The sequence below is a fragment of the Protopterus annectens genome, chromosome 11.part0, assembly GCF_019279795.1.
Source record: "Protopterus annectens isolate FY-2018-M chromosome 11.part0, PAN1.0, whole genome shotgun sequence".
In the NCBI taxonomy this organism is placed as follows: Eukaryota; Metazoa; Chordata; order Ceratodontiformes; family Protopteridae; genus Protopterus; species Protopterus annectens.
The window spans coordinates 979,431,546-979,450,858 of record NC_056745.1 but is presented as its reverse complement, the minus strand read 5'-3'; the positions used below and the strand labels follow the sequence as shown (position 1 = coordinate 979,450,858).

Below are 19,313 nucleotides of genomic sequence, written 5' to 3'. Positions count from 1 at the left end.
CAGGTATTCAATGTATTCCTTCTCCTGAATGCATCCCACTCCTCCTTTTCATTTTCCTACTCCTATCCTGACTAACACTGTCTTTTTTCTGGTTCCCTGAGACTCTTTCAAACCTTGCAAGAACTGGCATTCCCTCAATGGTTATTCTCAAACATAAGCAGTACTCCTGCTCTTCCCCCCAGTTCTGCTAATGTTTTCCTGAATTCAGTTGCCATCACTTCTATGAGTAATGTGACGACCCATAGGGAAAGACAGCACTCCTGTTTGGTCCCCTTTCCTATTTTTAGTATCTTGAAAATTCCTCCATGTATCATTACTTCTACTTCTGGCTTATGGTTAATTGCCTTTAACAGTCCTATCAAATTTTCCCCATTTGTCTTTCTTCTACTGTCTCTTAGAAGAATTCTCAACTGACTGTGTTGAAGGCCTTTTGCAGGTTAAAAATGACCATCCCTGTCCATAAACTCTGTTACTGCCCACTAATTCATTATTGCCATTGCTATTGTCCATCACCTTCAGTTATTCTTCCTTGCCAAATTATCCGTCTCCCCTCCCCACCCTTTCAGTCACTACATGTAATTCCTTTTCAAAAAGGGTGGCCTTTTCCCTATTGCCCCTCCCTGCTTCATTGCCTGTTTCTTCCTTAAGGTACTGTGGGCTCATGATCTTCCCTCTCTCTTACCTTTAATTTGGTGTCCTGAATCAGTGCCACATCCCCTTGTACCCTACTCATTCTGATATGTACTTTATTCCTTCTGAATGGGTGTGAGGCCCCCCTACCATGTTCTGCGTTACCACTTTCAGTTTGTGTTCATTCCTTTCTGCTCAGTTTTTTGTGCCCCCCCCCCCCCCAATTGGATTTATTGCCTTCCGGCTTGTAATTTGAGCTCCTCTGGACTTGGTAAAAAGGACAAGGTAAATGACCCAAGTTCTGTTTCATTCCTGTCCTTCTTGCTTTCACTGCTGCATGCCTGCGTCCTATCAGGTGTTTGCTCCTATATATCTCTACCCTGTCCCATAGTTGCTACTTGTTTCTTTTGCTTTGCATTCCATCATACTTTTTGTGACAGTTTCATGAATTCCATTTCACTACGCTCCAACACACTGCAGTTGAACCTATGGCTGGTGTTTCCATAATTATTTATTTCTCTGCCTTCCCCATTTTTCATTCAGATATACCACAATACTTTTGATCCCTGCTTTAAAAAGAATGTTTACTTTTATATGAAAATACAAACATTACAAAATATCATCAAAGGAAATACCAGTAGCAATCTGACTATCCCCCCCCCCCCCTTCGCCCATTACATTTCTGTTACTTCCAGAGCATGGTGCATTAAAAAGGTCTTAACTTTGAATACAGTCCCACATGTTCACAGATTCTATTTAGCATTTTCAGTTTCATTTATCCCTTTTTGTCCCATCACTTCTGTAACTATTGTCTAGGGGCTCTTTTGATATGCAGTCATGACCCAATGCCTGCATACAATGGAATTTATTGACAATGACCACTCTTTTTATAATCTTGCATTGCCTGTCATTTCTTCTCTCATAGATTCATAGGTAGGAAGCCAACAAGGTTCTCTGGCTTACGCCACCCAAGAAAGTTATTTTCCTGCACCACTGTCAAACAGAGCCAAAGAAGTGATCCCAGGGGTGTATTTCCTATTTCCCATCCACTCATCAAGATTTTTCTTGAAGAGTGCTAATGAAGAACTTTGTTTGACATAGATGGGTATAGCCTGTTCCAGAGTATGGGAAGTCTCTGGGACAGGAATATATCCCTCCAGCATGTCTTGTTTATTGTGGCGACAATGTTTAGGTCCCTACAGTGTGTAGCTCGGAGGGATTGGGATTTCTGTACGTGTAGCATGTCCAACAGCTCTGGGTTTGACATAGCTTTATATGTTAGGCAGAGATTACCTCGGAGTATGCGATATGCTATGGAGTAAAGCTGGAGTTTTTTGAGGCGGTCGGTGTAGGGTATTTGTTTCAGGCCAGTAATCCTCTTTGTGAGGTACTTCTGTGGCCTTTCCAGCTGCTGCAGAAGTCTTGTGAGGTACATTTGCACTCTATAATAGGTCTGATGAGTGTCGAGTGGAGGGGAACAATGACCTCTTTTTTTCCTGGATGAGAACCCTTTTATGATGAGGTGTGGCACGTAGAAGGACTTCCTGACTACTGTGGTGATGTGACTATCAAAGGAGAGACTACTGTCCACCTGTGTGCCAAGGTCTCATCACACATTCGATATTAAGTAGATTGCTGCCTATGTGGTAGTTCATGGGTACAGAGTTTTTACCAAAGGGGATGACACTGCACTTTTTGGCATTGAGCTTGAGGCCATGGCTCTGACACCAGGCATCTGTCACAGCGTGGCCCTTCTGTAGGATGTCCACATCATTTGGGGACTTGACTATGGCTCCTAGTTTGCAGTCATCTGTGAACTTCATTAGCCAGAGGGCTTCTCTGTTAGCCTGTACTTCGGAGAAGTAGATACCAAACAGGAGAGGTCCCAGGACGGAACCCTGTGGTACACTCCACTTGTCACTGCTTTGAGGTCAGATTTGGAGTCTGCAACTTTTACAGTGTGGGTTCTTTCAGTGATCCAGTTGGCAACCCATCTTGTGACGTAGGGATTTATACCTAGTTTAGTGAGTTTAGCTATAATTCCAGAATGGTTGATGGTGTCGAAAGCCTTGGTGAGGTCAAGATAGGCTGTGTAAGCCACCTTACCCTCATCTATGGCTTTGGTGACTGCCTCAAAGAAGTCGATCAGGTTCAGGAGGCATGATCTGCCTTTCACAAACCCGAACTGGGTGGGATCCAGTGTTTGGAGGTTACCAATATCTTTGTTTATGAGTTCCATGATGATACGTTCCACGGCCTTGCAGACCAGGCTCGTCAGGCTAATAGGTCGATAGTTCCCAGGATCAGTGGTGGCTCCCCCCTTTGTGGAGTGGGATAACTGTTGCTGTGCGCCATTCAGTGGGCACAAAGCCAGATGCGAGGCTATTATTGAACATGGTGCTTAAGTGGAGAGCCAGTTCATTCTGAAGTTCGTTAAAACGCAGCCTCGGATGTTATCCGGTCCCATGGATGCTGTGTTTTTAGCTTTAGAGAGTGCAGCTTTTACCTGCGTAGTTGTGATTACAGGGACTCTGCATTCTTAGATTCATAGGTAGGTACTAGGCTATTGGCCCTACGGCCTATATAAGCCTAGCCAAAAATGTACCCTGGCTTTCGCCACCCAAGAAAATTATTTTCCTGTGCCTCTGTCGAGCAGAGCCACAGAAGTGATCCCTGGGGTGAATTTCCTATTTCCCATCCAATCATCACGATTTTTCTTGAAGAGTGCTAATGAGGAGCTCTGTTTGACATAGATAGATAGTCTGTTCCAGAGTATGGGAAGTCTCTGGTATGTGAAGTCTCTGGGACAGGAATATATCCCTCCAGCATGTTCTGTTTATTGTGGTGACAAGGTTTAGGTCCCTAGAGCGTGTAGCTCGGAGGGATTGGAATTTCTTTAAGTGGAGCATGTCCAACAGCTCTGGGTTTGACATAGCTTTGTATGTTAGGCAGAGATCGCCTCTTGAGTAGGTGATATGCGACGGAGTAAAGCTGGAGTTTTTAGAGACTGTCTGTGTAAGGACATCTGTTTGAGGCCAGTAATCCTCTTTGTGTGTTATTCTAGCAATTTGCTAAGCTTATAAGAGGAATATTTAAAATGTATCCTTATTTTTGGACCTTTAATGTACTAAGCAGTAGAGAGGTATGAGTTCAAATATCTGTGTTTAACATTTATATAAGCAGCACAGAACAAGATAACTGGATAACAGATCGTATTGCATCATGATACATTTGTTCATCTGAGTTAGATTTTAGGAGAGTGAGGTAGCTACTTTATTTAATTTGGAGTGGGACCTTATTCCAAAGGTCCAGATATCCTTTATATCCTGGGAGTGCCTTCTGTGTTGAGTCTGCATGTCCTCCCCGCGGTTTGGTGGGTGTTCGAAAGACATGCGTAAATGGGCGTGCCTTCACTGAAGGTTGAACGTTGAGCTGGCACCATGGCGTTCGTGAAAATCTACTGCCAATAATTAGTGGATCGGAGTTCCGCTGTGGCGACTCCTAACCGGGAAAAGCTGAAAGACAACAACATAGATATAGGCCCTTTAGGGGGTGGGGGGGGGGGTAAAGTTAGCACTGAACCTATCTGCCAAGATGTTGGCAATATCAGTTGGTTCTGTAATTTTCGTGCCTTTGTGCTGTAACTCAGAGCAGATCTGGGTGTTGCCATCGAGATTCTTGACATAGCTATGGAATGCTTTGTGGCTGTCCTTAGAATTAGTGGTGATTTTGTTTTCGTAGCTAGTTTTGGAGGATCTTATAAGGGATCTCAGCTTCTTACTGAGGCTGACCAAGGAGCTCCTCCACTCATGAGATTTTACTCTCTTTTAAAACAGTTTCTTCCTTCTGTTGTACAGTTTGTTTATGGCAGGGGACCACCAGATTGGCTTCCTTTTTTTGGAGGATAGCGTCTTGGTTCTGTTTGGGATAGCACGATCCATGCACTCGTGTAAGTGCTTATAGAGTGCATTTGTGTGGGATTCAGCAGTTGTAACTGTATTGTCCATCTGCATGGGTGTCATGAAGTTCACCACTTCTGTCTTAAGAAGCATGAAGTTGGCTTTGGAGAAATTTTTTACCATGGTTTCCTTAATGGGGGGTCGGGGCAGGATGTGGACATCAAGAGTGATTAGCTTATGGTCGGATCGGACCAACGAGGAGTTGACTTCAGCTGTGGAAACTGGTAATGACTAGGTCTAGGATACTGTTGCCCCTGGTGGGGGTGTGGATAAGTTGATCCAGGGCACTGGAGTTTATGAATTCCAGAAAGCGTTGAGCTAAGGAGCTGGTACACAAGTAGTTTTCACAGTTAATGGTGGGGTAGTTGAAGTCACCCATTATTAGGGTTTTGGTTGAACCCTAATACTTTCCAGTACATCAAGAATATAGGAATGGGAATCCTGGGGCATGGTGGGGGATCTGTAGCAAGCTACAATTTGGATTGCAGTTTTGCCCAGAGTTAGCTGCACTTGGATAACCTTGGATGCATTATGCTGAGCAACTAGCATGGATGCGTGGATATCCTTAATGAATATGGGCACACCTCCACCTTTGGTGTTTTGGTCCAGGTTACATGGCTGAAAAGTGTGGTATGAGTTATAGCCTGGTAGTGCAGGGGTGCTCTCTGGAGCCTTGAACCAGGTCTCATTCACTGCACAGATATCAATGTTCTCCATTTTAAGGAGTGCCTCGAGTGACTGCATTTTGAGATTTAGACTTCTAGCATTGAGTAGCATTACCCTCAGTTTTTGCTTGCCTGTTCCTGTTACGGTAGTGAATTTGTTATTTGAACCTTGTCTAAAAAAGGCAGTATAGGGGCAGCAAGAGCCTTAGCCAGTATCCGGAATCCCAGGGGCGCCAGGTGCAGGCCATCTGTGGCAAAGCATCATGGTCTGTCGACCATATCATCCCAAGCAGACAGATACTGGATCCCCTTAGAATGACACCAGAAGCTTAGCCAATCTCACCCAGTAAGAACATGCTGTTCAGTTCTTGATGGCTTCCCTCAACTTGGCCTCATTCTTTGCTCCAATTTTCTTGTCATTGTTACAGTTTTCTTTACTTCCTTCCTCCATTCACCAATTCAGTCTGCTAAGGCCCTCGGGGTCCAGCACTGGGCATCTGAATCTCCTGAGGCTTCAATTACAGTGTCTCTTCTTTGATGGTATATTGTGCTTCGGCTTCTTGTATCTCTGTCCCTGCTTCTGCTACAATCGCTATTGGACTCTCTTCTTAGCAGGATTTCTGCTTAACCAGCTTATTGCTCTTCTTACTGTATCTTTTTTGTGCATTCCCCTTCATATTTTTTCTGTTTTTTTCATATTCTTTCATCATCTTCCATCATCTGCTATGCTTAGGATCTCTTCTGCCCCACTTAAGTTGTCGACATCACTGTCTTTGTTTACTTACCTTTAGCTCTCTTTCCCCACATGTGCATTTATGTCCGATGTCCTCCAAGACAACTGTAATTCTACTTCTTGTCTGGCCCTTTGCAAATTTGTCTGTCAGTCCATTTCTGAGGGGTTGCTTTAATGAATTTCTTTGTGTATGTTGTTTCATCTGCCACTGTGCACAACTGCTGTAACAAAAGCTTGGGTTTTTCCCTCTGTGTGGAATTTGTGCCTGAATGAATTCCCTGGGCTTTCAGTGGCATCAATAAATCAGCCACACCAATTCTTAGTTTATGCAGTGAATCAAAATATGCCTCCATCACTTTTATGAGCATACCATTGAAGGGCATCTGTTTAAGTGTTACGGCTTATCTCATAATTTCTTCTTTATGTTTATAACTGCGTAGGCTTGCTAATGGGTGTCTTGGCTGTCCTCCTCTTACACTTCCCATTTTACCATATCTGCAGATTCTTTCTTTTATCAGTTCCTGTAATCTGGGTAAGTGAAATCTTGTTTCCAGCAATCCCATCAGCATTCTTTCCAGTTCTGTATCCAGGGCACTCTCTGACACTTATAGATCTGTTTTCCAGGTCATTTATTTATTTTTTTTGCATTTATACTGGCCTTCTACTGTGTTTTTGCACTGTCTTCTTCCAAGTGCCGGACTATTTCTTTCTGCTTATTCACTTTTCCTTGTTGACTGCCTATTGTTTCCCCACACTAAGCCTACATCATCAGTGGCTGCAATCAGCTTCTGTAACAGTTTGAAAAGCTGTTCTTCCTGTGGTGCTGCTTTAAACCCTACCAGCTATTGCACCCTTTTCTCTTTGTCCTCCATCCTGAGATTTTTCTTGTTTTGTTTTCCTCCTGAAACTGGTTAACTAATTCCTTTTTTTCCTGACACTTTGTTCAGAGCATTGAGCCTAAGCAGTTTTCATGCTTGGAGTCTCTGGCACATTTTAATTGCTTGTATTTTATCTTCTATGCTCATAGATATCAACTTCCATTGTCCAATTTTCTGATAACAAGATTCAAGGTCTCTTACCACATCTCACTGGCCACTTGAGCTTGCTTCAACCAAATTCCCAAAATACTTCATCCTCTCGTGTCCCCATAAAAAGAAAAATTCCTGCACCATGTTCAGTACATTTTTATTGAGCACTTTTATCTGATACACAACCAGACTTGATCAAAATATCACATTTAAACAACTATCTCCTTATATACAATCTCTTCTGCTCCACTCTTATTCTATTAACCAATAAAATGATTTGATACTATTATTTTTGTATTTTAATATACGAGCAACAGAAATTACTTCTTTGAAACCCAGTGGTTTATCAGCATTAAAAAACATTTGCCAACGTTGTTCACTCATACCTAATTCATTACGTTAATCACCCCGACCATTAAAATCCACTTTTACCTTTTCCAAAACAGAAAAAGAAATCTATTAAAATTGGGAGAAAACCACTGAATGTCTGGCCAGAGCATTTGACATATTTTTTCTTTTTGAGAGAGTACTGTTGAGAGATGCTCATTTTAGTGCCTTTTCTGTCTTCCCTATGTAGTAAGAGAAACAAGATAGGCAAGTTGCTATATAAACTATGCCTTTAGTATTACAATTATAGTGACCGGTACAAGTAAATTCCTCTCTTTTATTATAAAGAGAAACAAACTTAGTGTTAATATGTTCACATGGTTTACAACTTCCACATTTAACTGTATCCATACTTGGATTATTATTGGCACTGATATTCTTATTTTCAAATAAAAATCTCAGGTTACCCCCCCTGATAAGAAAACAATCATGGTTTAGGGTCTAATTTATCTACCATCCCATCAGTAAAAGAAATCACAGACCAGTACTTGCAATGTCTTCTACATCTGTACTAAATTTTAAACAAAGGGCTTTGGTATGCTGATGGTTCATGCACCTTGGAGTAGACCTGCTCATCTGTTTTTTTAATATAGGTACAAAATCCACTGCCCTTCTTATCAACATTTAATTTTCAATCTCATCCACTACGTCCGAAGGGTAAAAAATAATTGCTTTAAAATTTGTGGTTCACTCACAAAAACACATCTTCTGAAATCATCTGGGAAATTCTAACGAAGTGCCCCTTCACCACAGTAGGTTTCGTCCATAAAGGGTGATAACTACAATAGTGCAAGGATGAATTACTAGATGTTGATTTCCTAAATATAGTAGAACTAATACTATCACCCTTGCAAATTCTTTTTATACTCCATATCGAAAAAATTAATACAATCCTTAGAAACTGTATGTGTGAAGGATGAAAGAGAAGCTAACTCATTTAATTCTACCATAAATTCATCTATTTCAATAACTGACCTGGTCCAGACCATAAAAAAATCTAATATAAAACTTTATATATCGTGATCAATATGAGTCTAATCAGTTAACGACTGCATATCATCCATCAAACTAGATCCACAAACGGAGTCATCTGTTATGAACTGCCTGTCTCCTGATTGTACAAACGTACTGTCTTCCCCATATTCGGTCTAAATGAGTTGATCCTTTGTTGTCAGTGTATTTTGTTGGCAAATTTCTTGCTTCTCCAAAGTGAGCATTGTTCCAAAATATATTCTTTCTCTCTGCCAAAATTATCATTCTGTACCTCAGGCCATGCAAAATAATCTAGAAGCTACTTGAAATCCTCGAGCTTTGGAGTAGGTGCCGACTCGTTGCCGAGGGATCGGCTCCAAACCCATCAGTAAGAATGAACGGCGAGATAGAACAACTTCACGTTACATGTCTTCATGTTACTAGCATGCAACCTTCTCAGAAAAAAAAATTCTAAAATTTCATCGCCATCTATTTTCAGACTGGATTTTGCTCACAGACTTTACCAACAACAGTTAATTTGAAAAGTTTTTGGATGAAGTACAGCTTAACAGGGATAAGAAGTAATACAGATCTGCATAACAAGCAGGGTACAAATAATAACAAGGGAATTCTAGTTTGTTTAATTTATTCAGTGATGTTGACACTATTTAAAAAGTTGTAAGTGATAAAAGGAAAATGTTATCAGGTAACAAAAATGTTATAAGTCTTATCAGTATTCAGCCTACATTTGCTTTCAAACCCACTCAAAATATTAAAGGCAACATACGAAATAAACAAAAGGTGCACAATTTCTTGTAAAGACTGTGCTATATGCAAATACAATGGAAAAAATAAAATTTCTTCATCCAAGTACATTAAAATATTTTAATGTTTACTCCAAGTGTAACTCAACTTGTGTAATTTGTAAAGGTCCGTGGCAAAGTATAAAAACTGAGGAAAATACTCACATGTTTAAAAGAGGTATGAGGTGCAGCATTTGCACCAGTTTCCTCTAAATATTCATCCCAGTTAAAGTCCACATCCTCTGCTTCTGAGACATCTGTCAAGGAAATGAAACAGATTTCAGCTCAGTCACTGTAAAATAAATATCCACACACCAAATGTAAAAGATTAACACTTTCTATTAGTCTCAAGAAAGAGAAATCCAGTTTTGCCAAGTGGAACTAATCATTACAATACAATGCAAACTCACATTTTGAAAAGCAGAAGCAGCTCAAACAGTAACAAGGCGAGATAGGGACCTAAATGAAAACGCACCACAGTCATGTCACTACAATAAAATCCATATACTTCAGCATTTGAACTACGTAATCATCAGTTCTGACAAACACTTCCTTTCTCTAGTAGTATGCACATACCATACAGCTAAAAACGAGAAATAACTTGAAAAGTATTTAGAAGGTGTAGTGCAAAGACTGCAGTGGAGAGGAAAAAATATTTAACTCACTCTATACAACGAAGATGTAAGGAATGTAGTTTCTATTATTATTCTAAAACACACTGCTGTCTTTCATAAATAAAAATTTAGGGAACATAATGTAATGCCTACATTTTTTATTTCATTTCTCCTCTACAAATGACTGCCTGCCTCATCTCTAAGGTCATATATTTTTACTTTCCTGTGGCATCAGAACTGATTATGGTGCAACTATCACAGAGGCAACTGCCACAACCTGTGGTGAGAGACCTGGGATTCTCAGGTTGACAACAATCTCACATTCGACCATCATGTAGCGGCAGTGGTCAGAAAAGCCTTTTTACATAACTAATCTCATAAGTAAAGGGATTGCATCCAGCAAAAAGGAAGTTATTACTTCTCTATAGTCCTCCCTCATTAGACCAATAGTTGAGTATAACACCCCGTTTGGTATGTATGTTCCAAACATCTGGACCAAATGGAAAGGCCACAGAAATACCTCACAAAGAGAATCCATCGCCTCCAACACCTGTCCAGTGTGGACAGGCTCAAATCACTATCACTCTTACTCTGTATCTTACAGATTGCTCAAGGGTGATCTGTGTCTTGTCTGCAAGGCAATCCCGGACCCTGCTCTACTAGAGATTCTCCATATCCTTAAGTCTACAAAACCTGTTGGAGAGACAGGTTTGTCTCCCAAAGGCTGCCCTGTCTCTGGAATAGACTTCCCATACACTTCAGAGTACCTCGCTGACCCTCTTTAAGCGCAACCTTGTTGAGTAGATGGGAAACCACAAAATTGTCCCAGGGGTTCCACTTATGTCCCTCACTGACAGGTGCTGACTGAGGTTTCTTTTTGGGGATGAACTCTTGACTAGGCTTGTAAGGGCCCCAGGGCCATTAGCCTAGTAACCTCCTTTGATCATATGACTCTATGGAAGGAGATTTTGCTATGGCCTTATTTTTCCCACCCATACCTTGGCAAGCATTAAAGGGTGGCATTCAATTGGCATGGCACGGAAAAGTAATTCGCTCACAGTTCTTTATCAGATGTGTGAAACCCAATACTGGGAGTTATGACACAGAAAAAAAAAGCACATTCCAAAACTTGCTGTCATGCCTTTAAATCATTCACCCCTCAACACGGGGGGGGGGTGCGTCTTTCATAATCTTGCTAATCATGTCTACTAACTCTAAGACTGCTGTGCTTCAGAGTACAGGCAACATTCTGATATACAGCAAACATGTAGTAAGTGTGCATTTCCCTATATCTGCATCTGTCCTGAGGATCACAATTATATTCCATGGAATTTTAACATGCCACCCTTCTCAAGTGGGTGATGTAGCCCCTCTGAAGCCCTGGCTCTCTCACTGAGAAACTGGGAGCTCCTAACAGTTCTTTGATTGCCACTGATGATGCAATGACAAGATATGCTCTCCTCTTAGACACATCTCCTTCCACTCCCAAAGAAGACAGGGAAGTAGGCAATGTCGCTTTATTCTTCAACCCACTTGGTTGAACTCCCCCGCCAGTGTACAGACTGATAACAGTAGTCAAGGTTCATAACCACTATATCAAGGAGATGGCAAAGTAACAATCGTACAGAAAAACTTCTACTATCAAAAATAAAATGGTAGCTTCTAATTTTAAGTGACACTCAAATGCAGTCAGCTACTTAAGTATTACAGTAAATGGCTTCCATCACTGCATTTTTTGTTTATACTTTTATGCCACATGTGCAAGTAGATAGCTGCAAATCTACATAATAGGATATGTTATGCTCACTACTATACAGAATAAAATTAACTTCACCAAAAGGGGATCAAAATCCATAACTGTCAATTGTTGCTTGTCTTTCCCCAAAGCCAGATTCTCAGCCACTTGTTTCAGTGAATGTAATCCAGTGAAAGAAGTCTCCTTGAATGAAGACAGATTTTGAAAAAAATACATAACATACATATTTACACACACAAACAATATTTTCTGTGGGGAGGTGTACGCAAACTTCCATCTCATGCAGGCAGCTCTGTCCTCTGTACCCCCTATATTTTAAATAATCAACTCCAAAGTCATTGAGGGTTGGAAAATACATTATTCCCTGAAGATGTCCAAGAATACTGGGAAACAGACATACACAAATGGAAAAAGTTAAAATATTTTAGAGAACTCGCCATAATTATTTATTTATTTATTTTACATTTGTTGACCGGGCTAGTCCAGCTGGACACATATCCATTTTCAGCAGAGGCCCGGGGAGAAAAGCTCCTCGATAGTACAAAACAGTGTATGACATTAATCAAATAAAAAACAGTAAATAAATTCACAGTTTAAGGAACAGAAGTACTATATACAATTTAGCTATTTATGCAGAAAAGAACATATAGAAATAAAATAGTTGGGTAAGAAATAAGTAAATAAGTACAGTACAAGAACATGCTAGAAAGAGGTGTGTTAACATAAGATACTAGAGTGACAAAGAGAGATATTAAGATATAAGAGATAGTCCAAATTAGTTGAAAGACAGGTTCAGCTTCTGGATTCCAGTATGCAGGTAGATTATGCAGACATAAGATTTAGAAATTTTGTGAGAAGACAAGAGTTGTTAGTCTGGGTTAAGACAGGTGCATAGCCAATGTGTTTTAAGGTAGGATTTAAGCCTGATTTTGAATTGTGTAAGTGATGGTAGTGAGGTTAGGTCGCTGGGAAGAGAGTTCCAGGTTTTACCAACGGTGTTAGAAAATAGAGAGTCCCCTGCCTTGTTGTTGGCTATGTGTGTTAGTACTAGCATTTTAGTAGCTGAGCGCAGGGTATTAAGGTTACTGTAGGGAGTGATAAGGTTGGTAAGAATTGGTGTGTTACTAGGCTGGTACAGGATTTTATAGGCAATTATTAATTGATTAAGTAGAAGTAGGTTGGGTAACTCTAGCCATCCAAGATTTTTATAATTAATACAGTGGTGGGTCCTAAATGTAGAGCCAGTTGCAAATCTTGCAATATTGTTGTATGAGACTACTAGTTTGTTCATATTGGTTTTGAGAGGTTAGTATAAATAGGGGAGGCATAGAGGAGGGTAGAGATTAAGTGGGTCTGGGCAATAGTAGATCTAGCTAGTGGGGTAAGAAAGGATTTGATTCTATATAGTGAGCCTAGTTTTTGTTAACTGTTTTTATGGTATTGTTTATGTGGGCCTCAAAGTTAAGGTTATTGTCAATTAGTACTCCTAGGAGTTTTGTGTTAGAGTCAGGGGATATAATAGTTCCATTGTTAGAAGTGACAGTAAAGTTGAGAGGTGTGTGTCTATGGGTGGGAGTAAAAGTAGAAGTTTTGTTTTTTTAGGATTTAGGATAAGACATTGATGTTGTAGCCAATCCTCAACTGTGTTAAACACTTTTTGGGCAAGAGATTGAAGGTCTGCTGGATTTGGGGCTGTGCAGATTAATGTGGAGTCATCAGCATATTGTATTAAGGAGGCCTGAGGAATAACAGTGTACAGGTCATTGATAAAGACAGAGAATAGAAGTGGTCCAAGTATAGAACCTTGGGGGACACCTAGTGAGATGGGGAGATGGGGAGATAGGTTGTTCCCCCACAAGACTGCTTGTTGCCTATTGCTTAAGTAGGATTCAAACCATTGTATAGAAAGAGTATCAAGTGACAGGTTTTTCAGTGTGTTAATGAGAAGTTTGTGGTTAACCATGTCGAAGGCTTTGGAGAGATCAATAAAGAGGGCTGAGGATAGAGTGTTATTATTGCGGTTTTTATTAATACAGTTGGAGAAGGATAAAAGGGCAGTGGTAGTATTGTGAAATGGCCTGAAACCGTGTTGGCAGCTAGCTAGCAAGCTGTTGTCTATAAGGTGTTTTAACAGTTGCATATGAATGCACTTCTCCATGATTTTGGCCAAAGGAGAGAGTATGGCAATAGGTCTGTAATTGGATAGATCCCTAGAGTTACCACCCTTATGAAGGGGGATAATATGTGCAATCTTCCATGTGATAGGAATTGCACCTTCAGAGATTGTTCTGTTAATCAGAATGGAAACTGGGTAGGCTATAGCATCTGCTGCTATCTGTAGATATTCAGCAGGAAGGAGATCGGCAGCAATGGTGGTAGGTTTGAGTTTTTGCAGAAGGGCGGATAAGGGATGTAGAGATGGGTTTGAGATGAAATGGGGAGGTAAGGTAGTATTATGGGATGTTAGAGGTGAGCTATTGGGGATAGTTGGTTGGAAAGAGACTGAATGGTTTCAGTGAAGAAGGTGTTAAAGGTTCTTGCTACTTCCTTTGGATTGTCCTGGTCTGCACCTACAGGTGGGGGGGGTGACAGTACGACCTGGGTGTAAGAGAGTATTTATACCTGCCCAAAATTTTGGGGGTTACTTTTCTGGGTATTTCGGAGTTGTATGTAGTACTTTCTTTTATCTAACAATATTGATTTTTGTATCATTTCTTAACTGTCTAAACTTGATGTGATCTTCATGTTTTTGGTAGTACCATAAGGTCCAGATTTTATTTCTAAGTAGCATTTTTGTTTTGTATCTTTTGAGAGCCAGGGGCTGGTTTGTTTCTAATTTTAATGGTCCTTTTGGAGCGTGGAGGTCGAGAATGTGTAGAAATTTACTGTTAAAGTAGATTACTGCTTCCTCAAGGGTAGAATTTTAAGGGGTGCCCAGTTGCAAGCTCTAAGTTCGTTTTGAAAATATCAGGGTTAAATTTTGTTTTATTCCTCACTGCTCTATAGGTAATTGGATTTTGGATATCAGTCTTGTCTCTGATTATGAAGGTTAGAGCATGGTCGCTATATCCTCAGGAGAGTTCCTACTTTATAGCTTAGGTGATGTCTATTTATTAGTATCCAGTCTAGGGTGCTTTCAGTGTTGTTCTGTTTATTGGTCCTTGTGGGGGAGGTTATAGTTTGAGTAAAGCCATGTAAATTAAGATGGGTAGAGGGTTGTTCTGAGGTACAGCTATTCCAGTTTATATTAAAGTCTCCGAGTACTATTGTCTCTTGGGGATAGTTGGTTGATAGCCAATTCAGGATATTTTCTAGGTTGTTTGAGTTATTCCTGGGGAAGATAGACGCGATAATATAAATAGATTTATGGTTATTGAGTTGGAGTTTGGAGATAAGTATTTCCTCGTTACTAGTTGGAGGGGGCTTAGAGTCAATTGAGGTAACTTGTAGTCCAGACTTGTAAAGTATTGCTATTCCGCCTCCCTTTTTAGCTAATCGATCTTGTCTTAATGTGCTATATCCTGGAGGAGTAAATTCATTGTCTTGTATAGATGGTTTGAGCCAAGTTTCAGTAAGACACAGGATGTCGAATGAATGTACATCTATGAGAGCATGTATTTGGGCAACTTTGTTATTTATGCTTCTTATATTAAGATGGGCTATTAATAGTGAGTTGGGAGGTCTAATAAGGGATTGGGTGGTAGTAGGGGTTGCTACATGGGTAACTGTAGGAAGTGTAGGGCTTGGACCTGGATTAGGTTGGATATCGCCATCTATTATTGATTGGAGTTGGTAGTTAAGTGTGATTTGTAGGTGTTTACATGTAAAGAACAGAGATTTCTTGGCTTGAGGCCAATAGTATTTAATGTGATTTAGTCTGTGGTATTTTGCTGATAAGTAGGTTATTGTGCTAGGTGTGTTTGAATGAGAATGAGTGTAGGCTATGGGAGTTGAGGAGGTTTGCTTTGTGGGGTGGGAAAGGTTTATGTACTGGAGGTGTTCATAGAAAGTAAGTAGATAAAGTATAATAAGAAGAGGTGTGATGACGTATGGAAGTAGGAGATTCCGTTTAGGATAGGTAGATAGTAGTGGCATAGTGTCAGTGTAGAGAGTGGTGGAATGTTAGGATGAATAAGTTGGATAGTGTAGGTGAGTATTGGGTGTGGAGTTTCTGGAACGTAAGGTGTGGTCTCCTCTGATTGGTATTAATTGAAGGGGAGTGGTTTAGATGAATAAATGTAGAAGCAGTGGGGGCGGGTGGGAATAGGGGGCAGGGAGGGGAGCGGAGTGAGCCCGTAGGGCGAACAGAGCGGGATAGAGCCAGTGAAGGAGAAGGGCCCCAGGAACAATCAGTGAAATGCTGACTATTGAGGTAAGGTAAAGATGTATCCAGAGGAGAGTGTGAAGTTGTGAGAATAGAGGAGTGAGCAGTACTGGGAAACAGCATCATTGTTCACATAAAAGTTGGGAGGGTGGCCTAATGGTTAAGGTGTTTGCCTTACAAACACAAGGTGCAGGGTTTGAGTCTCACAAGGGATAACTGGCTAGGCTTAAAATGGCTCGCAAGGGTAGTAAGCTTAGTACTAATCTATGAACCTATGAACCTAAATAACTGCTGCATTATGATTCAGCAAATATGAGATTGTGCCACAAGCAGATATACAACTGTCTGGGATTTCTGACATACCAGTACAGGGCTCTCCTCACTGAATCAAGGGAGTCTCACCTATGCAACCTTCAGTTTGATATACACATATTATATTCACACACAAACGCACACATATATATTTAGGAGACTTAAGATGGCCATCAGCAAGTGTGTTCATGAGAAACTCTTTCTTTAAGCTAAGAGTCAAATCTGATAAGTAGGAGAAGATGGCGTCACCCCAAAAAGAAAAGAATTCTTCCTCTTAGGACAGTACACAAAGGGAATTAGCTATTACAGTGGAGGGAGACTACACGTACAAACATTTACAGTTATGGTGAGTATGCTCACACAATTGTACTATGTTCATTTCATGGTTCATAGGTTGGTAATAGGCCATCGGCCCAAGGGCCTATGCAAGCCTAGCCATAACAATTCCCTGGATATTTTTTCCCACAATATTTACTTCTCCAGGCCCCTGTCTAGCAGGGCGACTGACATGATCCCCGGGGTGAATTTCCTATCTCCCATCCAATCATCAAGGTTCTTTTTGAAGAGGGCCAATGAGGCGCTCTGCTTGATATGTATGGGCAGTCTATTCCAGAGTATGGGGAGTCTCTGGGTCAGAAACCTATCCCTCCAGCATCTTTTGTTCATTGTGATGACAAGGTTTAGATCCCTGGAGTGTGTGGCTCTGAGAGATTGGGATTTCTTTAAGTGGAGCATGTCCAACAGCTCAGGGTTTGACATGGCCTTGTATGTTAAGCAGAGATCGCCTCTGAGTAGACGATATGCCACAGAGTATAGCTGGAGTTTTTTTAGATGGTCAGTATATGGCATCTGCTTTAGGCCTGTGATTCTTTTAGTGAGGTATTTCTGTGGCCTTTCCTGCTGTTGCAGATGTCTTGTGAGATGCATACCAAACAGGGCATTATACTCTATAATGGGTCTAATGAGGGATGAGTACAGTGGGACAATGACCTCCTTTTTTCTGGATGAAAAGCCCTTAGTGATGAGGTAAGCCACATAGAAGGATTTCCTGACTGTTGTAGCAATGTGGTTATCAAAAGTGAGACCACTGTCCCCCTGTGTCCCTAAGTCTCTCATCACACTTTCGATGTTTAGTGTCCTGCCACCTATGTGGTAATTCATGGGTACATTTCTTGGCATTAAGCTTGAAGCTTGAGCCCATGGCTCTGGCACCAGGCATCTGTTTCTGTAAGGCCCTTTTGTAGAATATCCACATCATTTGGGGATTCAAAAATGGCTCCCAGTTTGCAGTCATCTGCAAACTTTGTTAGCCAGAGTCCCTTAGTGTTGGCCTGTACTTCAGAGAAGTAGATGCCAAACAAGAGTGGTCCCAGGACTGAACCCTGAGGTACTCCACTTATCACTTGTCTGGAGCTGGATTTGGAGTCGGCTACTTTTACTGTCTGGGTTCTGCCAGTAAGCCAGTTAGCAACCCATCGAGTGACGTAGGGATTTATGCCCAGCTTAGTAAGTTTATCTATGATTCCAGAGTGGGGGATGGTGTCAAAGGCCTTGGCGAGGTCCAGATAGGCTGTGTGGACTGCCTTACCCTCGTCCACAGCTCTGGAGACTGATTTGAAGAAGTCAATCAGATTCAGGAGACAAGATCGGCCCTTCACAAACCCAAACTGGGTGTGGTCCAGTGTTTGAAGGTTGCCAATGTCTTTGTTTATAAGTTCCATGATAATGTGTTCCATGCCCTTGCAAATCAGGCTTGTCAGACTGATGGGATGGCAGTTCCCGGGATCCAAGGTGGATCCTCCCTTGTGGAGCGGGATAACTGTAGCTGTGCGCCACTCAGTGGGCACAAAGCCTGAGGTGAGGCTATGATTAAACATGACACTTAGGTGAGGTGCCAGTTAATTTTGTAGTTCATGTAGTACACAGCCTGGGATGTCATCTGGTCCCATGGATGCTGTATTCGTAGCTTTGGAGAGTGCGGTGTCTACCTGTGTGGCTGTGATTATCGGAATTTGGCAATCTTTTGGTATTGAGATGGGCCCTTTAGGGGGTGAGAGGGGGTGAAGTTGGCACTAAATCCATCTGCCAGGATATTGGCAAGATCCTTGGGATCAGTATATTTAATGCCATTCTGTTGTAACTCAGAGCAGATCTAAGCATTGCCATTTAGATTCTTGACATAACTATAGAATGCCTTGTGGTTGCCTTTGGAATCTTTGGCAATTTTATTTTCGTAACTAACTTTTGAGGATTTTATGAGGGATCTCAGCTTCTTACTGAGGGTGGTGAGGGAGTTTTTTGCATCCTGGGATTTTCCTCTTTTTTGCAACAGTTTCTTCCTTCTGTTGTATACTTTGTTTATAGCAGGGGACCACCAGATTGGCTTCCTTTTTCTGGAGAAGAGCATCTTGGTTCTATTTGGGATGACATGATTCATGCATGAGTGGATGTGCTCGTACAGTGCCTTAGTGGAGGATTCTGCAGTTGAACTTCCAGATCCCGTCTGCGTGGGTGTTATGAAGTTTGTCACTTCTAACTTCAGTAGCTTGAAGTTGGCTTTGGAGAAGTTTTTTAAGGAGGTTTCCTTACTGGGGGGTGGGGGTGGGATGTGGATGTCAAGGGTAATTTGCTTATGGTCAGACCTGACCAATGAGGGGGTGACCACTGGTGTGGAGCATTTATCTCCCATGTTGGTAATGACCAGGTCTAGGATATTGGAGCCCCTGGTGGGACAATGGATTAGTTGATCCAGGGCATTGGAATTTATGAATTTCAAGAGCCGTTGGGAAAAGGAGTTGGTGCCTGAGTAGTTTTCCCAGTTAATGGCAGGGTAGTTGAAATCACCCAGTATTAGGGTGTTTGGTTGTATCTTAATATTTTCCAGTATGTTTAGAAAGGTGTAGTGAGAATCTTGGGGCATGATTGGGGATCTGTAGCAAGCTACAATTTGGATTGCAGTCTTACCTAGTGTTAGTTGCACCTGGAGAATTTCAGATGCATTGTGTTGGGCAATTAGCCTGGAGGTGTGAATATCCTTGGTGAAAAGTATCCTTTAGTGTTTCGGTCCTGGTTTTGTGGCCGAAAAGTGTGGTAAGAATTGTAGCCTGGTATTGCAGGGGTGCTCTCTGGA

The 19,313-nt window shown here is 41.3% G+C and overlaps 1 protein-coding gene across 1 annotated transcript in view; it reads right to left on the bottom strand.

Annotated features, from left to right (window-relative positions):
- Positions 1 to 19,313, bottom strand: part of SFMBT2 (Scm like with four mbt domains 2) — a 2,938,510-nt gene that overhangs the window by 1,971,661 nt on the left and 947,536 nt on the right. Inside the window, 1 exon segment of the mRNA XM_044088354.1 lies at positions 9,343 to 9,434. Coding sequence (XP_043944289.1) covers positions 9,343 to 9,434 — 92 coding nt within the window.